The 26,135-nt window shown below is 45.6% G+C and overlaps 1 protein-coding gene and 1 long non-coding RNA gene across 4 annotated transcripts in view; one reads left to right on the top strand and one right to left on the bottom strand.

Moving 5' to 3' along the window:
* Positions 1 to 2,387: 2,387 nt before the first annotated feature.
* Positions 2,388 to 22,581, bottom strand: CCNA2 (cyclin A2). Of its 2 annotated transcripts, none has more exons than XM_069242539.1 (8): positions 21,982 to 22,581; positions 12,497 to 12,782; positions 11,801 to 11,916; positions 10,844 to 11,067; positions 9,697 to 9,901; positions 4,974 to 5,087; positions 3,095 to 3,228; positions 2,388 to 2,801 (listed from the first exon to the last, which is right to left on the bottom strand). In XM_069242539.1, the coding sequence occupies exons 1-8, from the start codon at positions 22,153 to 22,155 to the stop codon at positions 2,750 to 2,752; spliced, it is 1,305 nt and encodes a 434-aa protein (XP_069098640.1). In that variant the 5' UTR covers positions 22,156 to 22,581; the 3' UTR covers positions 2,388 to 2,749. The 2 variants fall into 2 exon arrangements, with proteins under 2 accessions (XP_069098640.1, XP_069098645.1); XM_069242544.1 differs by having other exon boundaries at positions 2,390 to 2,801; positions 12,533 to 12,782; positions 21,982 to 22,579.
* Positions 22,582 to 22,626: 45 nt separating this feature from the next.
* The window catches only part of LOC138302215 (uncharacterized), a 40,920-nt gene continuing 37,411 nt past the window's right edge, over positions 22,627 to 26,135 (top strand). For both annotated transcript variants that reach the window (XR_011205341.1, XR_011205342.1), the window contains exon 1: positions 22,627 to 22,741. This is a non-coding gene — a long non-coding RNA (uncharacterized lncRNA). The remainder of the gene's footprint in view (positions 22,742 to 26,135) is intronic.

Below are 26,135 nucleotides of genomic sequence, written 5' to 3'. Positions count from 1 at the left end.
AGTCGGTGGTGCAGCACAGGCCAGACTGTGGAGCCCACAAGTCAGTGCACACAGGGACATCTGGTGATGACCCTGGAGTCGATGGACCAGGGCTGCAGTGCAGGATGGGATGCTGCTTTGTACCTCACAAGCAGTGTCCACAGGCAATGGTGTAGGCTGCAGCACCAGTGCCCAGACTCGTGTGAGCAAGGCGATGCAGGAGTGTGGGGCTCCCACGTCATGGTGCAAGCAGCGCAAGACCAGTGCAGTGGTTTTTCTTCCTGAATAGCACAAAAACTGTACCCAGTGCTGTAGGCAGATGATACTTAAGTCTGATATCCCTGAGACTTCAAACAGGAAACAAGTGACTCCAGACCCTTGGAGAACTCGCTCAAGCAGGATACATAACAAAGTTCACCCTCTGCTCTCTTAAGACAGAAGCAGCAACTGCAGGCCAACCCAGCAAATCAACACAGAAAAGGGATAGTTCTCCAGCTCTTCTCCTTGGCAGAGGTTCTTCTTGATCCAGAAATATTCTAAAAGCGGAAGGTTTAGGGTCCACTACGTATACCCCTTTCTGCCTTTGAAGTAGGCAAACTTAAAAGGAAAGTCTGTCCGGGTGTGGGGTGAAGTAGACGGGGAACAAAGAAAAAAATAAGCCACACAGACTACATTGTGTGAGTGAGGCACAGCCCATTCAGGTGTAAGTGACCACTCCTCCCTCCACTCTAGCCCACATGTCCCATCAGGATACGCAGGCTACCCTTGTGCCCCGTCTAGAGGAAATTCACAACAGCCAACTGTCAGTCTGATCCAGATGTGGAATACACAGGCAGGCAGAGGCACAGAAAGATTTAAACAAGAACATGCCCACTTTCTAAAAGTGGCATTTTCAGATTTTAAAAAGCAACTCCACAAAAAGATGTGTTTTTAAATTGAGAGTTCAGAGACCGCAAACTCCACATCACCATTTGCTCCCAAAGGGAAACTGCACTTAAGTTATTTAAAGGCAGCCTCCATGTTAACCTGAGAGATATAGACATTGCAACAGTGGAAAATGAATTTGGCAGTATTGCACTGTTAGGACAAATAAAACACATCAGTACACGTACTACTATTAACATGCACGGCAGTCTGCCCATGGTGCTACCTAGGGCATACCTTCGGTGTGCCTCACATTTACAAAAAGTTTGGGCCTGGCAAGGGGTGTACACTTGCTAGGTTAAAACTGCCCAGATACTGCATTGGCAGGTCTGAGCCATGTTCACATGGCTACTCGTGGGTGACACAATCAGTGCTGCAGGCCCACTAGTAGCATCTGATTTACAGGCTCTGGGCACACATGGTGCCCTTTTTACTAGGGAGTGGTTAGTAAATCACATATGCCAATCACGAATACAATTTACATAGTGATCACTTGCACTGATCTGCATTCTAAAGTGCGCACAGACAAACCAGCAAAAACAAATTAAAAAAAAAAAAGTTTGGGGATAACTGTGTAAAGAGGGCTATTGCCAACATGCCATAACAGTATTCCACCCTGCTTTGAGAAGCAGTTCCTTGTGGCATAAGGTGCCCAGATATACATATACTCTGACCAGTAGCCTGACGATCATACTGAACATATTGATGCCAACTGCTACACTGCCAGTTCAATTAAGAGTAGTATCCAAGGAGCTCCATTATCTGAGGAACATCTAGGTTAGTAGCAGCAAGGTTGTACCAGTCATTAAGAAGCAGCTAGAGGACAGGTAGTAAGAAAATAAATTCAAAAAGTACAAATGTAAGTTGCCCACCACAATGGGTTCAGGATTTACATCAAGTGCTGCACCTATTTGCCTCACCCCCCCCTCCCCCATCTTGATACACAGCTGTGCTCCAACGAATTCGGGACTTTAGTCCAACATTGGACTGGCACAGCATGCTTCAAAATTGCTCCACAGTTGGACCACACAATGTTATAGCAGACGTGGTGCATCACAATTTCTGATCAGTGAAAATCTGGCTGCAATAGTTGCAAGCAGTACAGGCAGACTGTTTGAATACTAAGTTACTGCAACATTTGAGGCATTTTAGATGGGGGTCCTTGCTGGTGAATTCAGAAAAGGGGGGCTTTAGCCTTTTACTACAGGGTTACTAAAATACACGCTTAATTGCTCCAATGCAATGTAAAAGATAAGGCCCTAACAAGATTACTAGCAACAAAAAAAAAAAGTTTGCACCATCTGCCAAGCACATCATGCAATGTATGTCTGGGCACCAGAAGGACGCCAGAGTACAAACCAATGCATCCAGCACACCAACCCTCAAATACCTATGGATTCTGCCAAAGTTCAGCATACCCCAATCCTAACAGCTATTCAAGATCACGTCATGGCCATTTCATCCAAACGCTTTAATCCAAGAAAGACTCATTTTTTGGCAATATTTGTAAAAGCAATGTACTGCATTTGCCAACATTTATTATGAAAATATTAAACATTGATGCATACAGCTTCAGATTAACAATTTGCTATCTGCCTGGTTGTGTTCAACAGACCAGCTGTATAAAAGCTTAGCCAAAGCTAAATATCTAAATTAAATGTACAAAACAAATTTACACTTAAAACTTAATTTAAAAAAGTTGAACAGTTGGTTTCATAATTGTGTGATCTAATCAATCCAGTCTGAAGTGATTGTAGTCATTATGAAACAAAAAGTTGAACTCAAAATTAAAATAACTGTACAACATGTGCTTGCAGTGTAATATACATGATAAAAGCTCAGTCCATTAAAATAAAGTGAATGTCTCTGGAGGGTCAATGAGGGATACTGCATGGTACCTGAAACAAAGGAAGCATAGATTAATGCATTGTTTCTCAGTGAGAATTTAAATTAAAAAAAAAAGTGAAATCACAAGCTTAAAGATGTGTTGAAGGGACCAAGCTATTTTTTTGGGGGAGGGGGGCGGCACAGGTAAGAATATCCCTCTACCAGAAAAGTCCCAGCCAACTGAGCACAGGCAGCCACAGAAAGTTAAATCTTCCCCAAGCACTCGATAAGATCTGGTCCCAAGAGACTGCCCATAAGTTCAATACAACCAGCTCATGCAGTTAAAACTAAAATTTGCTCTTACTTTGCAGATTTGTACTTTTCCCGCACAGACTGCTGTTGATGAGTTGCAGCTCCAATAAAGGTTCGGTGTAAGTCAACAATGCATGGTTTCAGGTCTTGGAAAGTGTAGCCCGTGAGCTGAACTAGAGGTTCAGTCTGTTAAAGTTAGAAAGGCACAGGTGAAATGCTAAACAAAAGCAAACTTGCAACAGTATTTCTCTGGGGCGAGAGAGGAGAAAAAGAAAAAAAAAAACCCACACCAACAGTTCCATTTACAGCAGTAGTTGTAAACCTGCGGTCTGAGGACAGGGGGGTGGGGGGGATCTGTGACACAGGAAAGGGGGAGAAATGCTTCAATTCTGAGTTAAACAGTATACTGTATGTGCTCTTATGATTGAAGACAATCGATAAGATAATGTAACATTGAACATTTTAAAATGTTCTGTAAGTGTGCAGGAATGTGAAATTTTATTCATGGGAGCAGTTGCCAGTCAATTGAATTTAGAGAAGCTCCACCCATTTATTATTTTTATATTTGATTAATGCGTATGTGTATTTGTGGTACAAATCAAAACGGCTTAGGCAGAAGTACCGGCATGCCAATGATTGTGGGTTCACAGAAGTCAAAAGGTTAAGAACCACAGATCTAGAGCATTTCCTGTACACTTTCTGGTCAAACCTTTATACAGTGTGGCAGCAGTCCTTTAGGGCAGAGCAGGCTGGCCATTTAGTTCAGAAGAGTAGCAAGAACATTTCCATTCACCCAAAAATGAACACAGGGCAGTCCATTACCAACTTGGGTAGGAGGACATTTTCAACTTTAACAGTAACACATCCTGTGCATCTTGCTGAAGCAGAATGTATACACTATAGTAGTGGTAAATTCACAACCCTACATCCTGTTATGTACTTCATGGACAGCTTTCATAAACTCCAGATCTTTGGCCCCAAAGAGTGCCCAATTTGGTTTCATTTAGTATCCAATTGTACCCTCCAATGTATAAAATACTATTGCAAACAACTATTGACTACTGGAACTAATGCCATCCAACTGCACTAGTCCATTTGGCCTGTAAATGGAGTCCACAACCTACTTTTAAGTCAAATCACTGCCAAAACATGTGCCTCCATTTAAGTATCAGTGCCCATATACCAAGCCCACAACAAAAGCTTCGATTTGAAATGGCTTTTATTAAGCGCTCAAACAAGGAAACATAGCGAAGTCTGAGAAACTCCGCCATGTGTGTAACTGCAGTATAAAGGTATCAATGACCAGTTAGTCTACTACATGAACTCAGTGGCTGAGAAATGCATAGCCCACCCCCCATGCCACTCATGTATTTAAAGCCATTCTCTGGAAAACTGAATCCTACCTGTACCCGATTCTGGACATCTCTACTGGTTACTATACTTAATGGGCAATTGTAACCCCTCACTCCAACAGTGTTGGGGGTGGGGGGGGGGGGGGGGGGGGGGGGAGAAGAAAGGGTGTACATAATGATCTAGAGCAGGTGTGGCACTGTGTAGCATGAATATTTCCACCCAAAAACTAGATAGGCCTTCCAAAGGATATCCTCTAAGCAATTAACTAAAATTCAGTCAACACCATTCACAATGCAGATTTTCCTGAACACCACCCTGCAGTTGTACACTAGTTACTTTGAAACAAAACCATGTATTTATATGCAAGAACACCTATTCCCTGGCCATGGCAATTTAGTGTTGACACAAGAGATCAGAATTATGTTGCAGTGCACTGAAGCCACCAATAGCAATTGAGCTTGCATGTTTGCACAAGTCCAAAATCTTAGACATTTGCTCATGGCAAGCTGTAATGCTCAATTCCTATAAATAAAGCTCCCTCCCCATTCCCCAAGACAATATTAAGAAACCATACATACCCAAGGTACACAGGAGAGTGTGTAGTTTGCTAGAATAAATGCGGCAGAAGCAAGAACAGATGGAAGATACTTCAGGAAAGGATCCGCATCAATTAAGCTCAGCTCGCCAAGATACTGAAAAGGGAAAGCAGGATTAAAACCACGTTTCAAGAAATTTGAAAGCATGCAAGAAGCAGGTCATAAGATCTGGAAATCTACCCATGGGTTACAAAGCATGTGGCCTAGTGGCTAACCTGGACTGTATGACCCAGTTTCAACCCAGACTCATTCTCTGTAGGAAAGTCCCACAATATTCCCATGCCTAGTAAACAAAAGCTAGGCTATAGCAGTAGATGAACCCCTCACTTCATGTGTACAATCTTGGGACATCTAACCAGGTTCCTGTTCCGTACCATTTCTCCGCCAAGCTTGTGCCAATGTTTACAGAAACTTAGAAATTAGCAATAACCATTAGACAGGAATGGGCCTAGTAATCAAATGTCAGTACAGCTGATTGCAGCTGTCCCCTGCAAGCTTTGTTGCTTTTGTGAATCACAATGTACAGGTTTCAGTTGGCAAAGCATTACATCACATTCGGCTCTGAGCAGTTTATTTGGTTGCTGCGATAACCAATGTTTGAATCAATGCAACACTCCTTTAAGATGACAGAATATGGTAGGATGTCAGTGACCCATAGTAAGGCAACCTGGGTATCACATATGCAAGTGTTTTCTTGTGAACTAGCCAATACATGGTAAATAATGGTTATACCTGCTAAACTTTGGGACAACGGTGGCCGGAAGGAGCTAGCCAGCAGGGCTATTCAAGGGTTGTACTATTGGTGGTGGGGTGGAATACCATGTATTAGATGGTCCCATCGTGCACATTCCCATCCCCTTCATCAAATGTATCTAGAATGGAGTCCCACTGCATCAAGATTAGTTTTTTACATGGTCTCCTATATTCTACACGACATACTGTTGTGCTTTTGTCCAGTCCACACTGTAGAACTGTTGCGCCATTGAGTTAATGGTGGCACGTGAGGATTTCCAGTGTCTAGTTAATAGGAGCTTTGCTAAAAGGAGAGTCAAATCTATTAAATGTGTGGTGTCTTTGCAGCTTTGGGAGGGGTGTTGAGGAAATGGACCCAGAATATAATGTTTAAATAAATGTGTGCCAATGATTACGGCCTGTTAAGTTGTGGAGCAACTCTACCCCCAACCCCTGACCAGTAAATTAAGCCTAGAGCATGTCCTCATGTGTGGAGTCTGCATCTGTGAACTGGCATCGGGGCAATGTACTGTAGCTGCAGGGAACATCACATTGAGCCTGTGTGGTGTGAGGAATGCTCAATGTAGTATCAGGAACTGTATAAACCTAGATCTTGTATTGCAGGAGTGTATCTAGGCACATTTCAGGAGAAAGCTCCATTCTTTCAGTAAGTCCTGTGTAGGTCCGCTTCCCATTAAAATTTTAATAAAGTGTAGATATTTGGAGGTGTGCAGGGAGACCGCTATAGCCACCAAATAGGGTGCCTGCCATGTCCCATTGTTTGTGGCTCTGTCCCCTCTGGTGCCCAGTATTCATGGACTTAGGCCAAACCCTGGCATGGGTGAGAAACTGTCAGGAAGTCAGTGAGTTTGTGTAAAGTCTGTGCAGGACATTAGGGTGCCTTGTTGAAGTGGTCTCCCAGTGTTCTTGGCCCATCTTGTTCCCAAAACGCAACATGCTAGCCGATCAGGTGCCTATAGATAATGTCCACACAGCTGAACATTTGGAGTGTCTGTTAGAAAGGGGGGGGGGGGATGATGTCTGAGGAGTTTGTGTGCTGTACTGCCTTCTTCCTGCATGTAAGGGTCATGTCCATCAGGTTATAATTTGTGGTGGGTGCAGCAGGGCAAGGGCATGACAGCCGGTGCAGCAGCCCATGTTGGAGCATGTCACCGGTGTACTCCTCCAAATTGTGGCCAGCTAGCCAATATGAGAGCCCTTGTAATGGACCAGCTATGCAATAGGCTTGACAATTTGGGGCTTCCAGTAATCCCTCATCTAACGGTCACTGTAGTTTGACACTCCAGCATCTCCTGCCGCAAATCAGGTCTATTAATATGGAGTAAATAGATTTAAATGTTTGGGCCAGAACAACAATAGTTAGGTTTGTAAAATAGTACAATAAACGTGGCTGCAGTACCATTTATGTCAATGATAGTCAACCAACCACGGACAGTGGAAGTGTGGACCAAAAGGTTACCTGATACTGCTTTATCTAGGTTGCTTGCTAGTATGTTGGGTTGCTCTGTACAGGTGAATACCAAGGTATCGAAAGCAGGTTGGAGCTACCTTAAGGTGGAGAGCCCCAAAGCTCACAATCTGATCTGTGTACGTATCATTAAAGGATAAAGTATACGATTTGTTGGCATTAGCCTGCAGACCAGAGAGATCACTGAATTCAGATAATATATCTGTGGCCATGGCCTGGTTGGTTTGTACATTTAATACAGAATTATATTGTCTGCATAGAGTGATAGCTAGTGGACTGTGCGGTTTAGTGTAATGCCCCAACTATCTGCAGTGTGCCAAGCTGATTGCCATTAGTGAACATAAAAGTACACAAGATGTAGCCTCCAATATGCACACTGAAAAACCATTCACAAATCCTGAATGTTTACAATAACACTGAAACTCTTAAACACTTTCTTTCCTTGACCTAGTAATTCCAGAGCTTGCTACAGATGCACGGTCCAATACTAAGGGATGGGATGAAGTGTTGCTATGGTAGCCCTGCTAAACTGGATACCCACCAGGAGGTTAACTGCTGAGAACCGGACTTGCAGGTCCTCAAATTTAAAGTAATGACTCACAGCAAAGGTACCTCTCCACAGGAGGATCAACAAGGACTGATCAGAGTCAGCTAGAATTAGTGCTCAAACTTCCAAAAAGGCAATCTGGGAGATAGCCAGAATATCAAGTAGTCTGGAAAACTATACCTTAAGCTGTATTTATAACTGAAGTATGGCAGTAATTCTTGATTCCAGCCCAGGGCAGTGATACAATAATTTCTACATCTTGCATACTTTAAGGTAATAAGGCAATCTAAGATGAATCATTGTGGCATGGTTCTGTACCCAACAGCACTATATAGAAAACTTCATTAAATGGAGTAATCGTAACAGATCTTATTTATGGTACTTAAAAGGCAAAGTGGTATATCTATATAGGTACACTCAATATCTTTAATTAAACCAAGCCTGTGTATAACAGGTGTTCATGTCATGTTCCTAACCAGCACTGCATAGAGCTATAGGTTCTACTGCAATACAGATGCCAATCAATAGTCAGCTGAAGTCTCTGCATCTACCTGCATCACCTCAAAGGTACATTTATTCAAATATGTTCAGATCTGTGGCCATTTCAAGCAGGTGATCAGCAATCACTCAAAGCAGAAACCACAACAGCCAGACTACTCTTAACCGCTACCCTAACATTTCTGGGTCAGATGGGACAATGCATAGCTTAAGTGAAGAGAAAGGCTACTAAATTAGGGTCTTCTTGTAGACTACCATAACGTCACACAAAAGGAAATCCTGTTATATGATTAGAGGTGCAGTAGGTGGTGATGTCTTGCCATGTGCAATACAATAAAAGTGGAATTTTCCACTTATGGGTAAAGTCCTTGAGAATTAGGACTCCAAGCTATTCATACCAGCTAAATAAAGTGACTGTCAATTTTACTTCTAAAGTGTTCAGATACCCAAGCACGGTGCTTGCCAGAATTGCGGCTTAACAGGTGAGCGATGATGAAGTAGCACACTACTTACCCACAATACAGAAAGAACCCAACATGGACGAGCAAGGGCTCGAATGGGCCACTGCCGTTCAGATCTAGCAGAGTGTGTAACCCCAGTATTTATTTAAATAAAAAATAAACCCCCCCCCCCCCCAGACAATAATTCAAGTAGACATTTCTGACCACCAAGGCACGATACTTCAGACACTTCTGCACCAACCAGGGTATGCCAGCCTGAAGCTTATCCAGACTGGTGTAGGTGCCAACAGTTACACAGGAAGACAACTTAAGCCCAAATTTGAGGATTTGGCACAGGGCAGCACAGCAAGTAATCTTGCTGCCCTGCCAGGCATCAAAGCAAAAGTGCAGAAATGTGTGATACCTATGGGATATGGTGCATTACTGTCCTTGCCCTTCACGCTGGTGCTGTTTTGGCAACCTAGTACCAACGCAGGCACCATGGTTCGAGGGTGTCTGTTGTAGGCAGGATTGTTTGTGCATGAAGGGGTACCTTCATGCACAAAAACACTCCTGGGTGTTTTTTTCCCTCTGCTCTGCAGAATGTAGCACACAGGACAAAATAAGGAGAAATTAAGATCTCATTGCACCTCCCCTGGAGATGTGAAAGGTTGGCACATCCCCAGGTTTATAGGCGCCTGTAAATCTGGAGGATCCGTCATAATTCGTGTTGAATGGGAAGACCCACCACAACGCCCATGAAATGCATCCCTGGTGCAGATTAAGGCAGTGATTTGCGCTGTCTTCCCGTTCTCCATATCTAGGTCATTCAAAGTTAGGCAGTGGCATTGTGTGGTCTCATATGGTTGAGGTTTGCGCTGCTGCTGTACCACTGAAAGCGATGCAATGGCAGCGCAAGCATCATGAAGTGTGGTGGTTTGACATGGTCACATGGCTTATAATTTAATGCAATTTAAAGAAAGATACCCATGCTCTTACCATACATAAGCTCTCAACTTTAGGACTGACATGCTGGTGTAGAAAGTACTGTGCAAAAAACTGCTGTATTGTCGGTGCTGCCAAGTCAAACGATAATACTTTCAGAACCAAGTGTTCCATCTTCAGCACTTGTTTTTTTGTATAAGTGTCATCTGTGATGTAAACAAATTCGGCGACTTCTGGAGGGTAGATTTCTTCAAATTTTCTAAAATTAAAAGAACCACGTTACAAATTATGGACTACACCAACTCCCCCAACGAACTATCATCCAAGTAAATGCTGCTTTGTGCTACATGTCACTTGATTTGGGGGAATGGGTATGGCATATCGGACTATGTAGAAGGCTCACATGAGGGCCACCAGCATCCGTTACCCTAGAGATACAGGATTCTTGACCATCAGATAAACAATGATTGTGTATCTAGCACATACAATGGCCAACATACATAGAAATGGGGCATTAACTAACCCATGCATGCTCGCAAAACTTGTGGCAAGGGGCTCAAAATGGTACCAGCACACCAGAGGACCCCCAATGTCTGACTGTAGCCTACTGTAGGTCAGTACTCAACTTTATATCCAAAACCAATCAAACACATGCAAAGTTACTGTATTAGTTCCTCCTGCCCGTTACTGCAATTGACCACTTTGATCAGAAAAAGGCTTCAGGCCAAAGTTCACAAAACCCCTTAAGTTTGCTCCAACATCCCTTTGTATTCGGGGATCAGTTTAACACATGTTTACTGAGCTGCCAATTCTTGAATGAATTCAAGCCATTGGGAATTGCTCATTGCATCCCAATCCATCGTTATTTTGCACACCAGGTCACTCCGAAATGTGGTATTCAGATAATCTGTCATAGAAGTGTTAAACTTATCTAATCACTATTTCAACCACCACATTTAGAGACCAGTAGCTGTAGACGCAGGTTAACAACGAAGAAACTAATAAGGGGTCACTGGTAACTGAAGAATTGCCACTGCAGCATAACTGAAGGCCCAGTATAGTACAAGTGGAGCTTAAAAATTCCACTTTGCGTACCAACATTTCAAGAAAAAGGTAGCCCAGGTAAAATAACCCAATACGTGGATGCTACAGAATCTAAGAAATATCAAAAAGGGACCATTGACAAAAACCAAATACTTACGAGGCTAGCAACATAGCAGCAGTTCCAACAAGCTGGAGTTTCCCTCGCAGGACAGACATGGAGGACAGAAAGCGGTCTATGTAATTCACAGCTAGATACAAAGTCTCATTTTGCAATTTATATTCTTCACCAACTTCCACCAGCCAGTCAACAAGGATGGCCCTCATATTGTTCGTGATATCTGGCTGTTTCTTCATGTAACCTGCTTTAGGTTTACATTTTATCTGTAAAACAAAATCAATCCAGCTAAGTCATGGTCTCGAGTTAAGACAGTGGTTGTATGTTAATTGTCAAATAATGCAGTTCTCCGAAGCAGTTGAAGTACACATTTAAAAAAAAAAAAGGAAAATTAATAGGTTGGCTCTTTCGGTCACCAAGACCCAGCATTGAACTTTTAGAAAAGTTGAAAGCCACCTACGTGGCAGTACCAAATACTTGACATGGCTATGAAGACTAAAAGCAGTATAAATATACTCCTATAATACCTTGCATTAATGACTCTGCAATCAACACCACGTGGGTAAATTCATCAGTTGAACAGGAAATGAACCTTACATTAATTGCCCACTTCATGTAAATAGGACCAGAGGGCTAATAACCATCGACATATCACCCTTACTACTGATTGGCAGTATAGCAATGTGTAGCTAAAACTGCCACCTTTAGCCACTTGATACCTCCATCGGAATGTAAATGCTACATTTCACACTAAGAGGGAGAATAAATAACCCAAAAGGTCTGTTAAAAAAAAACAAACAACCAGTTGCACGAGCAATAGGGCCAGTTCAACCCATTAATACTGCATGGTAAGCAAACCACCTTCAGAAGCAGTGAAGGTTACAGTACTTTGGGGCTGCAATTAATTGAGATCAGGCCAAGTTTAAGACGCGTCAAATATTCAACATATCCTTGTGGATTTCAGGCCAAAGCACTGATCACTCAAGATGGATTATTTACCTCCATCTCCCTGAGGTAGGCATGAATGTCTTCTGCATAGTCTGGAACTTCATTCGCGTTCACTGGTTTATCTTCACCTTCATGTACCACGGACATGTCCAAAACCATTGGTGAATCTGAAGAATGCAAAAGGGAGGGAGGCGCTTTAATGGATCCTAGTCATTCGTTCAAATAATAGTGTACATCACTTGCTAAATGTAAATCACTTAATATCCAAAAGCATATGTTGACAATGTTATGTCAAATATAGTGCTACATCTTAAGGATCTCATAAGAAGGACTATGTTATGTTACACTTTACTGAAGCGGTGGCTTTCAATAGCAACGTGTGAAGTCCAGGTCAAGAGTAAATTATACAATGTTAGTTGACAGAGTGCAAATAAGGGGGGCGGCGGCTAAAAGAGTAGAAAAGCTTTAGGAGCTAGATTTTTTAAATGCCAGGCAAGTCCCATCATCTGTGTATGGCATTTTCCAGCTTACTTTTTTACTAATGTGGCAGCTGACTTCCAAAAGAAATCAAGGCCCTTGTAACATGGAAAGATTGCCCTACCCTCTTAAAGCCATGACCATTACAGTAAGACACCAAGCCAGAACTAACTTCTTGCGCTCACATTAAGCCAAACCATGAGATTGAGAAAAGTGTTAAGGTAGCCCCAATAAGAAGGTCTCCAAATCCCACAGCAATTTGATATTCACCAAGCGCAAGGCATTGAAGCGTGGCACAAGACGCACCAAAACTAACGTCCATTGAACATTCTATTGGTATAGGTGCCAGAGGCTTCCTCTGTCCGAGGGAGGTTACTCCTGAAGTTAAATCCAGAAGGTTCTCCTGCGATGTGCTCTTCTTAAGGGCGGTGGGCCTCTTGCGACTTGCACCATCAGGCTCATCCACGTGTATAGTGAAAGCAGGCTGTTTGCTGCCTGCTTTCCCAGCTGCAGCCTTTCCATAGTTCTCATCATTGATGCCTTGAAGGCCAAGTACCTGAAAAGGAAGAAAAGTAATGTCAAATAGACTACTATAGAAGTGCATGAGTCATACTTGGGACATGTTCCAAGAATCTATAACCACTCTACACAATGAGGCTTGCATGCATTATTTAACAAGTCTCATAACTAGCAAGTGGACATGTGCAAAATTGAAAATGTAGGATGCCCTTCCAGGACACAGGACTGATCTCTATCACTAGCAAATTTAGAGTACAGTAAAAAAAAAAAATACTTAAACTGCAAGAAGAATAGAATTGAATGGAATTCTACCATGCTGACTTAGTTAGATGATGTGGTGGTAGAGGTGAGGTGCTGCATAGCTCATCCGACAGCCAATGTGTGCCATAGGTAGGATTATGTTGTAGAAGTTAACTATGATTTCACAGGATTTGTACCTGGAAAAGTAATAGTTTTATGTTTCCAGACTTATACAGAAATTAGTCACAGTGCAAGCAGTCCAGAGTCCACATAAGGTTGCAGTAGCCCCAGGGACCCTTGGTTCCAGGGGAGATAAGGGAAAGAGAATGGCTTTCTTTAAGAAAGCAGGTGATGGACACCATACTGATGAATGTAAAATGAGACTTCCATACCAAGAAATTGTCTTCAACTGAAGTCAGGATGGGAACTGGATACTGAAAGGCAATTATACATGAACTTTATTATAGAATGCAAACCAGGGCACATTCTAGCCTAGGAGGGTGTAGGGGAGCTGGGTTGTGGTTGCAGTACTCCTTTTTGCCTGATTTTTAGATGCAACTTTTGACTGAAATGCACTGTTACTGCTTACCAGGTCCCCAGTTCCAGAGTCCCTTCCCTAAAAGGAGACATGTTATCTAAGTGACTAGACCCTTCCGCTCTTTAAGTCCCTAGTATATGGTACCCTTGGTACCTAGGGCATAGGTACTGAAGATGGCTCCTCAGAGCTGCAGCACAACTTGTGCCACCCTGAGGGACCCAGCAACAACCTTATGCAGACTGCATGACAAGGTGCTTCCAAAATTGAAGACATGGCACACAGCCCGTGTTCCATATACCCCAACACTGCAGACAATATATACAAGTCACTCCTGTAGCAGGCCTTACAGCCCTAAGGCTGTGTGCATTATATTACATGTAAGGGCATATATGCATGAGTAAATATGCCAGTATGTGTTGATTCCTAGACACAAAGTGTACATAGAAGCCATTGTAAATGTTTGTATTGAACACTGGTCAATATGAGTTCCCCACAACATGATGGCTTTCCGAATCCTGGCATGTTTGGTAACAAACATACCAAAACCAAGCTGTAAGGAAATGCCTCCTTGGCATGGTTACCCCCCGACTTTTTGCCTTTGCTGATGCTATGTTTTGAATTGAAAGTGTGCTGAGGCCTGCTAACCAGGCCCCAGCACCAGTGTTCTTTCCCTAACCTGTACTTTTGATTCCACAATTGGCACACCCTGGCATCCAGGTAAGTCCCTTGTAACTGGTACCAAGGGCCCTGATGCCAGGGAAGGTCTCTAAGGGCTGCAGCATATCTTATGCCACCCTGGGGACCCCTCACTCAGCACAGACACTGCTTGCCAGCTTGTGTGTGCTGGTGAGAACAAAACGAGTAAGTCGACATGGCACTCCCCTCAGGGTGCCATGCCAACCTCACACTACCTATGCAGTATAGATAAGTCACCCCTCTAGCAGGCCTTACAGCCCTAAGGCAGGGTGCACTATACCATAGGTGAGGGCACCAGTGCATGAGCACTGTGCCCCTACAGTGTCTAAGCCAAACCTTAGACATTGTAAGTGCAGGGTAGCCATAAGAGTATATGGTTTGGGAGTCTGTCAGTCAAACACGGACTCCACAGCACCATAATGGCTACACTGAAAACTGGGAAGTTTGGTATCAAACTTCTCAGCACAAAAAATGCACACTGATGCCAGTGTACATTTTATTGTAAAATACACCCCAGAGGGCACCTTAGAGGTGCCCCCCTGAAACCTAATCCAACTACCCGTGTAGGCTGACTAGTTCTAGCAGCCTGCCACACTCGAGACATGTTGCTGGCCACATGGGAAGAGTGCCTTTGTCACTCTGTGGCCTGTAACAAAGCCTGCACTGAGTGGAGATGCTAACACCTCCCCAAGGCAGGAGCTGTAACACCTGGCGGTGAGCCTCAAAGGCTTACCCCCTTTGTTCCAGCACCACAGGGCACTCCAGCTAGTGGAGTTGCCCGCCCCCCTCCGGCCACGGCCCCACTTTTGGCAGCAACGGAGGGGATAATGAGAACAAGGAGGAGTCACTGGCCAGTCAGGACAGCCCCTAAGGTGTTCTGAGCTGAGGTGACTAACTTTTAGAAATCCTCCATCTTGCAGATGGAGGGTTTCCCAATAGGGATAGGAATGTGACCCCCTCCCCTTGGGAGGAGGCACAAGGAGGGTGTACCCACCCTCCGGGCTAGTAGCCATTGGCTACTAACCCCCCAGACCTAAACACACCCTTAAATTTAGTATTCCCTGAACCTAAGAATTTAGATTCCTGCAACTTACCGAAGAAGACTGCTGAGCTGAAAACCCCTGCAGAAGAAGAAAGAAGACACCAACTGCTTTGGCCCCAGTCCTACCGGCCTGTCTCCTGCCTTCTAAAGAAGCCTGCTCCAGCGACGCTTTCTCCAGGACCAGCGACCTCTGAATCCTCAGAGGACTGCCCTGCTTCAAGAGGAACAAGAAACTCCCGAGGACAGCGGCCCTGTTCCAAAAAGACTGCAACTTTGTTTCAGAGGAGCAAATTTAAAGACCCCTGCAATCCCTGAAAGAAGCGTGAGACTTGCAACACTGCACCCGGCGACCCCGACTTGACTGGTGGAGAAACAACACCTCAGGGAGGACCCTCCGGCGACTCAGAGACTGAGTAACCAAAGTTGTCCCCCCTGAGCCCTCACAGCAACGCCTGCAGAGGGAATCCCGAGGCTCCCCCTGACCGCGACTGCCTGACTCTAAAATCCCGACGGCTGGAAAAGACCCTGCACCCGCAGCCCCCAGCACGTGAAGGATCGGAACTTCAGTGCAGGAGTGACCCCCAGGAGGCCCTCTCCCTTGCCCAGGTGGTGGCTACCCCGAGGAGCCCCCCCCCCCCTTGCCTGCCTGCACCGCTGAAGAGACCCCTTGGTCTCCCATTGAATCCTATTGCAAACCCGATGCTTGTTTGCACACTGCACCCGGCCGCCCCCGCGCTGCTGAGGGTGTACTTTGTGTGGACTGGTGTCCCCCCTGGTGCCCTACAAAACCCCCCTGGTCTGCCCTCCGAAGACGCGGGTACTTACCTGCTGGCAGACTGGAACCGGGGCACCCCCTTCTCTCCATTGAAGCCTATGCGTTTTGGGCACCACTTTGAACTCTGCACCTGACCGGCCCTGAGCTGGTGTGGTGACTTTGGGGGTTGCTCTGAACCCCCAACGGTGGGCTACCTTGGACCCCAATCTTAACCCCGTAGGTGGTTTACTTACCTGCAAAAACATTACTTTACCTCCCCCAGGAACTGTGAAAATTGCACTAAGTGTCCACTTTTAAAACAGCTTATTGTGTTTTATGTAAAAAGTATATGCTACTGTGATTATTCAAAGTTCCTAAAGTACTTACCTGCAATACCTTTCAAATGAGATATTACATGTAGAATTTGAACCTGTGGTTCTTAAAATAAACTAAGAAAATATATTTTTCTATAACAAAACCTATTGGCTGGATTTGTCTCTGAGTGTGTGTTCCTCATTTATTGCCTGTGTGTATGTACAACAAATGCTTAACACTACTCCTTTGATAAGCCTACTGCTCGACCACACTACCACAAAATAGAGCATTAGTATTCTCTCTTTTTGCCACTATCTTACCTCTAAGGGGAACCCTTGGACTCTCTGCATACTATTCCTTACTTTGAAATAGTGCATACAGAGCCAACTTCCTACACAAGCCCTCACTGATTCCAGTGATTGATTTAATATATGCACACAGTGCACTTTAAAAAAGGTACCTGCTGAAAATCTGCCAACTACTAGTGTGTTAACCGACTGGTCCTGAACAGTTAAGCCACCACAGACTGGTTTCTGCCCCCCCCACCCATGATGCCAGCTGGAGCTCGAGGGCCACAGACAACCTCTGACCAGTGCAGGCTTTTCACCTCACGCAGGGTGGACATTTCTGGGCAGGAAGCTTTGAAGGCCTTGCTCCCTTTGTATTGCAACCCAGTTATCTTCAAATGGCAGAGATGACCAGCCCTCCTGCCCTGACCCCACTTTTGACAGGAGCACAGGCAGGAACATTAGGCAGATTAGGTGTACCCACTTCATGCCAGTTCCACCACTAAGGTGGAAATGGACACTACATTTTAAATTCCACCATCTTGTTTGGAAGCAATTATGCCACTTGGGTTAGGGTTATGCCCACTTCCCAACAGAAGTGGTCATAAGGATGTAGTCACTGTGATGGTGGGCAGTCCATTGGATATCACCCGGCACCGACTGTAACACCCCCAAACCACAGAACTCAGATTTTGACAATCTAAGACGACCCAGACAAAGAGTTGCACTTGCAGAAGAGGTAAAACAAGCAGCTGACCATGCCAGACTGCCTTCCTACCTTAAAGGACTCTGCACAAAAAGTCAGCTTGTCCTGCCTTCAATAAGTACTCAAGTCTCCTCTGGGCACAGGATTTACCCAGCAACAAGAACTCCAAGGAAACTATTGTAGCTGCGGGAGCCACAGAAACCGAACACCTGAAGTGACCACTGCAGGTGACGTCCATAACTTGAGGTAAAGCCAACCAACAGTGCCAATGTGGTTCCACAGCTGTCCAGAGACTTAGTCCAGTGTGTTATCACCCATCTTGGACTCAGACACCTGCAGCCTCTGCACGCAGACCCCCTCTCCCACAGCCTGGTGGAGAGAGAAACTCCAACACATCTAGCACACACTGCACCCATTGCACCTGACCACAACCGAGGTGGGTCAATGGTGCCAACAACTTCACCCCAGCTCCCCTGAGCTTAAGTCCAAACCTGCTGGACTGACAACTGCAGCCTCACAGGATCACCTGACCTCTAGTGCTCTTGGGCATGAAAACCTGAGACACCTGCATCTGTCACCCCAGGTGACGAGGACCAAAGGTGCACTTATGTCCCCATGCACCCCAAGTCTATAACCTACCTGTTTGTCGTCCCTGACTGGGTTTCCAGCCAGTTTGTCACTAGATCCATCTCATATAGTTAACCATTGGTTTCCATTGCCTTACTGCATCTCTGCACCGGGTAGGACCTTTTGGTGTGGTTCTGATCAGTGCCCAGTACTTACCTTTGCTCCCTGAGCTCGGCCCTGCAAGTCTGTTACCCTTGTGTTTGCTGAACATTGAGAAGAACTATGAAAATTGCATTAAGTGTTGATTTGAGACTGCAAGGTATTTATGCTTAAAAGTCTACTAACCTGATTACAAAGTTTTTGTGTTTGAAACATATCAAAAGATTTATTTTTCTAACTTGGTCTCAGATTTATTCTTTGAGTGCCTCTCCTTTATTCCCTCTGAGTACAAATACCTAGCACTACCCTCCAATAAGCCTAACTGCTCAGCCACACGACCACAAAATAGGGCTTGAGTCCCATCTACTGGTGCCTCTGCAAAACCAATTGGGGATCCACTGGACTTTGCATTGTACTTTGGTTTCGTGCACTGTATAGACAGCCAGCCACCTACCAACAAATAGCAGACCATGTGCACCCTTCTTTACCAAGCACAACTGCCAGTTCCCAAAGCTGTGGAAAACACAATTTGGTGATAGCACAAGTCTTGTACTTGTTGCCCAGAGAAGTGTCTGACCTCTGCAATTCAGTTTTCCAACTTGTACACCACCACCCCCACCCTCCAACCACATCGGAGTCCACACTCCATTTAAGTGGGACAGTGACAGCACATGTGTATGCAACCTTTGCATGAGAGAGGGGTAGGTGTTAGTGGCGAACCAGGAATCCATTTTGAATTCCTGCAACAAGTGATACCCAATATGAGGTGCTGGGGACTCGGATCAGCGTGAATTGCACAGCTTCTCACAAGCATTCTCAAGATACTTTATATTGGAGCAGACACTATTGGATGATTGGTGACAGATGGTCCCCTTGGTAGGTGTAGGGAACACACTTGCCTTTGCCTACCTCAATATTCACCAGCGGTCTTAAGCAAATGTTGAGGGAAATAGGAAAACATCTTGGTGTTTTGGATCTTCCCTGTCAAAGAAATACCATTTCCAACCCATGTTCCTGCTGACATGGAAAGTCAGAGCCTGGCGTGATCCAGCCTGGGGGAAAACAAACCTGCTAAAATGCAGTCTCCAAGCTTGACTTGTGAAATACACACTTCCTGTCTGCACCTGACAAAGCATGGGGTTAAATCCCTCAGTCACATGCCAAAAATCAAACAAGACTCTTTTGGTCCCACAGATGAGGCAAACGCTTGTGGTCACCAGCTACAAACTTCTGTTGCCAGGTTAGGGGGGGGGAACAACCACCTGAAACTACACCTTGCAAACACTGCAGGAGAAGGGCACTGGAGACAGCCATGCATAATCTCCCTAGGAAGGAGGGCCTCCAAGAGATGTGCGATAGGAGAATGGCCAGCCACTAAGCTAGGGAAGGATCTGCATTGCCCGGTCATTGGGGACCTTGTTTCCTGGGTCCAGCTACAGTGAACTGCCAGACTTCCCAGATCTGTGCTTACAGGCTGGGCCCTGCCCATCTCACCCTATCCAAGTGAGGACAATAAGTGACCCCTCAAGACAGTCCAACTCAAATAAATTGTGACTCTGCACTACACGAGAAGACTCACCAGTACATTCAAGTACTGTCAACCAAAGCACCACTGCCTGGGAGAGCTAGGCACTTAAGACGTCCACAGTGCCACCTGGGTGGGTTCTTCATTTGATGGTTTGAGCATACCCTCCTTGCAAGGACAGGGGTCAAAGATATGTAAGGCCATGTACTTGTGTCAGAAGGGTCGGGGCAGACCAAGCACAGTTGTGCCCAAGAACTCTGCAATTCACACTAGTAGAGGGGCTTTCATACTGGGTAGAGCTAGTAAAAACATTTCAGTGAACTACAAGTAAAAAACAAGGTGACTAGAGACTTTCGAGGAGTTGCCTTTGGGACCCACAGTTAAGTAAAGCCCCGGAACACCCATGGCAAAATTGGTTACAGTATGAGCCAAATTGCTACTGGACACATCCTTACAGTATTTGGAGTTTTACACTAAATCTACATTGTAGAAGCTAGAAGATGCTACTCCAAATGTTTCCATAATATAGCATGATCCAGTTAATTTGCCCAGGAAGCTGCAATACAAAGCAGTTTAAAAAAAAACACACACACCTTACATTTGAAAGCAACCCCAGAAAACATCTTAACGACGGGTATTGTACGCGTTTAATATGGTGAGCCCCCTTAAAGTGAATGGAGAATGAGGTGTTTAGAGGGTGACCGCTTTGAAAGGAGGGTAACCCCACAGAGGACTGGAGTCATTTTGTTGAGGTGAAAGTATGAAGAGTGCAACCACCATCAAATGAGGGTGAGGTGACATACATGCTATGTGAGATTAGTTTAAGAAGGCGCGTTAAATTTGAGTACACTAATCTGAAACTGTTTAGTCCCTGCATGTTCCTACATGATTTGAACAAGATTGCGTACATGTAGCCAACACGTATTGTCAAAAAAAAAAAAAATGTTACTCAGGCTAAAAATGGAGTAAGAGACACCGGTGTTTCTCCAGCGCAGTGGGAATCCGCACACATTCTAAAAAGGTTAACCTGGTGTAGACACCCCACTCCTTTGTCATTTCAATTGAAAGGGATGTAACCCTAGATTTAGGCATGCACCGGCTATTGGACATAGCCGAAACTTGCCACAAGATGCTGTCGGGGTACTCACCCATTTAAACGGGACTGACAGTTTCCTTTCTGGAAAAGGAAGAAAGCTGCTTATCTTTTGAGAGATAACGTTAAGGTGCTGGGAGGCTGTTTTGCTTGAGCATCAGACGTGTATTTGCCTTCTAACTTTCTGTACCAGGAAATGCTTTACTGTGTTTGAAACAGACTTTCCCTGGCGCTATGTGCGAGGGCCAGAGTAGTGCGTGTATCTGGCCTTCTATAACAGTGTAGCATAGGGGGAGTGCGTTTAAACTATATACGAATATATACAGCGCTCACTACCCCTGAGAAGGCACTGAAGCGCTATACGGCGAGTAGAGCGCTACTCGGAGTAATTGGCTATTGTTAATGATGAGTAGAAGCTTTCGCTTCTATCGTTACAAACGCACAGATCTACTTAGGATTAGCGCGCAGGAAGGAGAACTCTTCGTGCAGATGGCTACCACCCTTGGGTGAGATCAGTTTTTTGGAAGGGGGGCACGGTGTTAAAAATTAGACTTTATGCCAAGGTAAGCGCATACATGCTTTCGTAGCCAGGAGGTACGAGCAGTTGATCACATGGGCAGGTGTTACCTTATCGTCTTAAAACACTGCATGCGGTTAGCGTAAGAGTGTGGTCACTTGGCAGGCCATTCTTTTTAGGTAGTCGCCGGGCGGAGTGGGCACACATGCATGGCAGATATTTATATTTAGAATAAGGAATTGACTGCGGTGCAGAGAGAGGAATTGAGAAAATGAACAAGGGTGCAAACGTTTAGGAATCTAGAAGGTGTGTAGAGACTCAGCATTTCTTAACGCTAATGCGATCCAGCAATGTACTGAGTCCCAGATGGTTAGCGCGGAAGGACAGATAGCGGGCGGGTCCGTAGAGGACAATGCAAACCAGACGGCTGTGGCCGCCAAAAGCGGCTCAGCTGCTGGTTGTCAATTGAGTTACAGGAGCAGTGCGCGCGGCCTGCCTGCAAGTACCCCCAGATCAGACGGATCACACCACCAGTCTGCTCCCCCTTTACGCCAGATAACTCACGTCGGGAACTTGCTTCCTAGGTACACCACCGGGAGCTATGTACAGACACACACGGAGACTTAGACGCTCTAAAGAGACAATCAATGGTTGGCACAGAGGAAAAACCTGGCCTGCTCATCAACCTTTAGACTGCAGTAAGTGAGTCCTTCTGCAGCGCCCCATGGCAGAGTGAACTGAAGAGCGGCCGTGCATCCCGGACACGATCTCTTAAGTAAGGAAGTACTACTACTGACCTGCTGAGGCTGCTGCCGGCTGCTCCTCTGCGGTTGCACCCTGGCCACGCGGTTATTCTGCAACACGCCCAGCACGACTCGACCGCCGGCGGCGCCCAGGGCTGCCCCGTTCTTGCCCGGCTGCACGTTCTCTTGATTCTCGTCTCGCACCTCCGAGGCCATTTGCGTGAACATGGTGCGGCCGGCGTAGGTCTTGGGCAGCGAATGCGGAGAGAAAAGAGTTAAAGGAGCAACAGGAAAGTAACAACATGCGGACCCCGCAACCGCGGGATCGTAGAAAAAGGAAGCGTAGGTCCTTGGGTGGGATGGATCAGGTGCTGTGCATGGCGGTAATGCAGAGCACCTACGCCCCGGAGCGGCGCGAGCCTGGGATCCGTGCGGTGCTCCCCTGCAGCGGGCTCGCGTCTCTCGGTGCGCTCCGGGGTCTAAGCGCGCGATCTCCCTCGGCTTCAATCTCTACTTTTAGCGGCTCCTGCACTTTCTCCTTCTTCCTATGCAGGGCAGCTGCATTCTGAATTCAAGTAGCCCGCGACTATTGAAACGGGCCAATCGCAGCGCCGTGGCGATGACGTATGCTTTGGTACGGCAGCCCGTGTGGTTCTAAACGAGCGAGAGCGATGACAAGGGAGAGAAGCGCGGATTTTGAATGAGTTGGTGGCAGCTGCCGAATGTAGTACGTGCGACGTCACGCACGCCAGGGAGGGCGCCGGCGCAGTGTTGCATTAATCAGAGAAAGAATTCGACAAGGATTTTGAAAGTGGTGAGGCTAGGAACTTTGAAGATAGCTCATATTTTCGTCTATATTCACATGCCATGGTTTTGAATTGATAAAAGTGAGATGTAGAAAAAGAATCCGGCGAATTTATTTTCCTCTTTAATTTGCAAAGAATTTGGGGGGGAATTCTAAGGTTGAAAGTTAGACTAAATTACACCTTCTGTTACAAAGTTGCAAACCTCAAGTTTAAATCTGGAACGTGCCCCACATCGGATTTCTCACTTTTTGAATAGTTCCTATCCGTCTGGCTGGATAGGGAATCATTTGAGTAGTACCTCCATGCGTAGTCTGGTGGGGCTTTGCTGTTCTGTACTGATGCATTGAGCTACAGAAGTTACATGTGGAGCCTATATAAACCTTGGGGACTTTTCAATTGACCCTATACAAATCGCTGTTTGCGAAGTGTAGGCTTCGATAAATGTACACAATCATATAGTTTGGACGTGAAATGGGGAGCAAGGAAGGCACGTGGTCACATTTTGAAAGTATTTTTTTTTGTTATTTACATTCACAAGGTATTTAGACCAAATGTGAAAAAAACATATTGATTAACCTTGTATCTTCATGCAGCAAGCAAATAAAAGGAGGAGGGAGAAAAGAAAGAACATACCCTTTGTGCCCCTCACTGATCATGTTCCTTGCCTCATGCAAATTGAAACCACACTGAAGATATCAAAACAATACTGAGAAATTTCCTAGCTAGCGTGAAGGAAAGTTTCAATTCTATTAAGGACACGGAGGCGAGGATTATGCATGTCTCTCTTCAGTTTTATTTAACAGCCAGTTCAAAGTTCAACAAATTCAAGAAAAAAACTACAATACCCATGAAGCCAGAGTCTCCATGGTAACTAGTGTCTAATCGTTACTCTCTCCAACGATGTGTATATATATCCTTTGCTGTCGCCGTCCGCCCTCAACTTCACTGCGACAGGAAGTTAAGGCATCCTTAAGTTGTTGCTGTCTCCGATCCTACGAGAACAACGTAACATATTGAGCAAGATGACCGAGTCTCCCTCAAAAAAATTCTGAATAGTTGAAATAACTATACATTGTAGAGAATGCATTCCCCCTTCAGACCACAGTAAATATATGAAATCCACCACCAAGTTGGCAACAGTTCAAACCAAGGTTCATCATATAATCATTGTAAACATAGATACCACCTCCAATGGCGTAGTGTCCAAACAGCTCCCGGGCGAGAGACACATCACTTGTGTTGGGCGGGATAATCCTCGCCTCCGTGTCCTTAATAGAATTGAAACTTTCCTTCACGCTAGCTAGGAAATTTCTCATTCTATGTCAGGACCGGAGGAAAGGGTTATGCATGTTTAAAGCTTACTTACCACCAAAGAGGCTGCTTTGTGAATAGGTTTAAAATAAACTTTTTGAAGGTAGACTCTGACGACCAATCAACGGCGTTCATGATGTCTTCCAACCTACCACTTACCTGGACGGCATTGGAAGCCATGGCACCCTGAGTGGAATGTGCCCCAAATACATGTACATTGATGCCCGCTTCCATCAAAACCCATCGGATCCACCTAGCTATCGAAGGCGAGGAAACTGCCTTAAAGGGTTTCTTTATCGAAATCAACAATTGCCTTTCTCCAGGTGGTCAATGTTTGGCCGTCACCTCTTCGTATGTTTTCAGACATCTTACAACGCACAATTTCGATGCGTGTGGGAAATTGGATAGGTTACCAACCTGGTATTACACTTGGTCCGCCTGGATACAGTGAAAGTCACTCCCTCTGGGGAAAAAACCTCTGCAGATAGATCCAGGGCTCTGACGTCCGACACCCTTTTGCACAAGATGAGACATAGCAGCATAGCTAGTTTTGCTGACAATTCCTTCCGAGAGAGATACTGGCTATCCGGCCACGAGGATAAAAGACGCAGAACTTGATTGATGTCCCATAATTCAGAATACCTGGGTTCTGGAGGTCTGGAGGTCTGGATATTCATTAAAGCAATTTGCACACCCATGGGTGCTCCTGCACCGGGCAATTGCTCAACGGGGGATGTCCCGCTGAGATCGGCGATCAAAAATAATTTATCGAGAAATAAGATAAACCAGCCTCCGCTAGCTCTGCGAGAAAATTTAGGACATCCTGTAACTTTGGCCCCCATGGGATCGACGTGTTTTTCCATACACCAACAAATCCAGCAATTCCAGGCGTACCTGTACCGCTTGCATGTTCCCAGAGCCCAGCCCTGTCTAATGAATTTTTTAGCGTCCTTTGAAAGTCGGCTGTCTTCCCAGTGAGCCCAGAAATCTTCCAACCCATCAAAGAAAGATGGCCCTGAAGGACCAGAGTATGAAAGTGCCCCCGTAGTCCAGGAGAATTGACAGAGAGTCCAGGAGAAGAATTGGGAAGTTGCAAGAAAGCTCCAGCAGGGATGGAAACCACACCTGTGACCTCCAAAGTGGGGTTATCAGGACCACCGTAGCCCCCTGACAACGTACCTGGGCTGACACACTCAGAATCAGTAAGAAAGGGGGTAACGCGTAACCCTGGTCTCACCCCCAATCCTGCATGAACGCATCCACTGCTGCCGCCCCCGGGTCCAGGCGCCAGCTGAAGTACCTTGGTAACTGGGCGTTCCATCTGGACGCAAAGAGATTCAATGAACACGGACCCCAGCGCTTCACAAGTGCCAGAAAAAGCCCTCTGTCCAGCTGCCAATCGCTGGAGTCCTCCAGAAATCTGGAGTTCCAGTCAGCCAGAGTGTTCTGGGAACCTGGAAGGTACTCCGCTGTCACCGAAATTTGGTGCTGGAGACAAAAATGCCAAAAGTCCTTTGCCAACTCCTCTAGGGCTCTTGAGCGAGTGTCCGCTAGGTGATTCATGTACTGCACTGCGCACACATTGTCCATCCTTAGAAGGACAACGTAAGAGACCTTGTCCCGAGTCAGAGGTACTCCACCACTGGTTTGAGCAGTTTCGTGAAGCACCACGGTGCTGAAGATAGGCCGAAGGGGAGGGACGTGAATTCGAACACCTGCTCCCTCCAAAGAAATTGCAGAAACCTGCGATGGGGGCGAAAAATCGGGACCATCAGGTAAGCATTCTTGAGGTCCAGACGAATCATCCAATCCCCTTGTAATAGAAGATCCCTGAGCATATGAATGCCCTCCATTTTGAAGTGTCTGTAGACTACCCACTCGTTGAATGCTCAGAGATTGATAACCGGGTACAAGCCTTTGTCCTTTTTCTCTACCAGGAAGATATTGTTCACGAAGGCCCTGGGATGAAGGACAGACTTCGTATGGCCTCCTTTCGTAGGAGGTCCTGAACTTCCAAGTCTATCAGTGCGGAATCCACTGCCGTAAAGACCAAAGGTCTCGGAAGACATTCCTGGACCGGTGTTCCCCAGA

The sequence above is a fragment of the Pleurodeles waltl genome, chromosome 1_2, assembly GCF_031143425.1.
Source record: "Pleurodeles waltl isolate 20211129_DDA chromosome 1_2, aPleWal1.hap1.20221129, whole genome shotgun sequence".
NCBI lineage: Eukaryota > Metazoa > Chordata > Amphibia > Caudata > Salamandridae > Pleurodeles > Pleurodeles waltl.
The sequence above is the reverse complement of the archived record's forward strand: the minus strand, read 5'-3'. Positions and strand labels throughout refer to the sequence as shown.

Bases quoted from the DNA above. Each gene is read 5' to 3' on its own strand.
- CCNA2 (XM_069242539.1), bottom strand. From the start codon at position 22,155: ATGTTCACGCAAATGGCCTCGGAGGTGCGAGACGAGAATCAAGAGAAC. The intron at 12,783-21,981 runs GTCAGTAGTAGT...CTTCCTTTTCAG, and splicing joins GCCGGCAGCAGCCTCAGCAG to GTACTTGGCCTTCAAGGCAT. The intron at 5,088-9,696 runs GTAAGAGCATGG...TTCCCTTTTCAG, and splicing joins AAGTTGAGAGCTTATGTATG to TATCTTGGCGAGCTGAGCTT.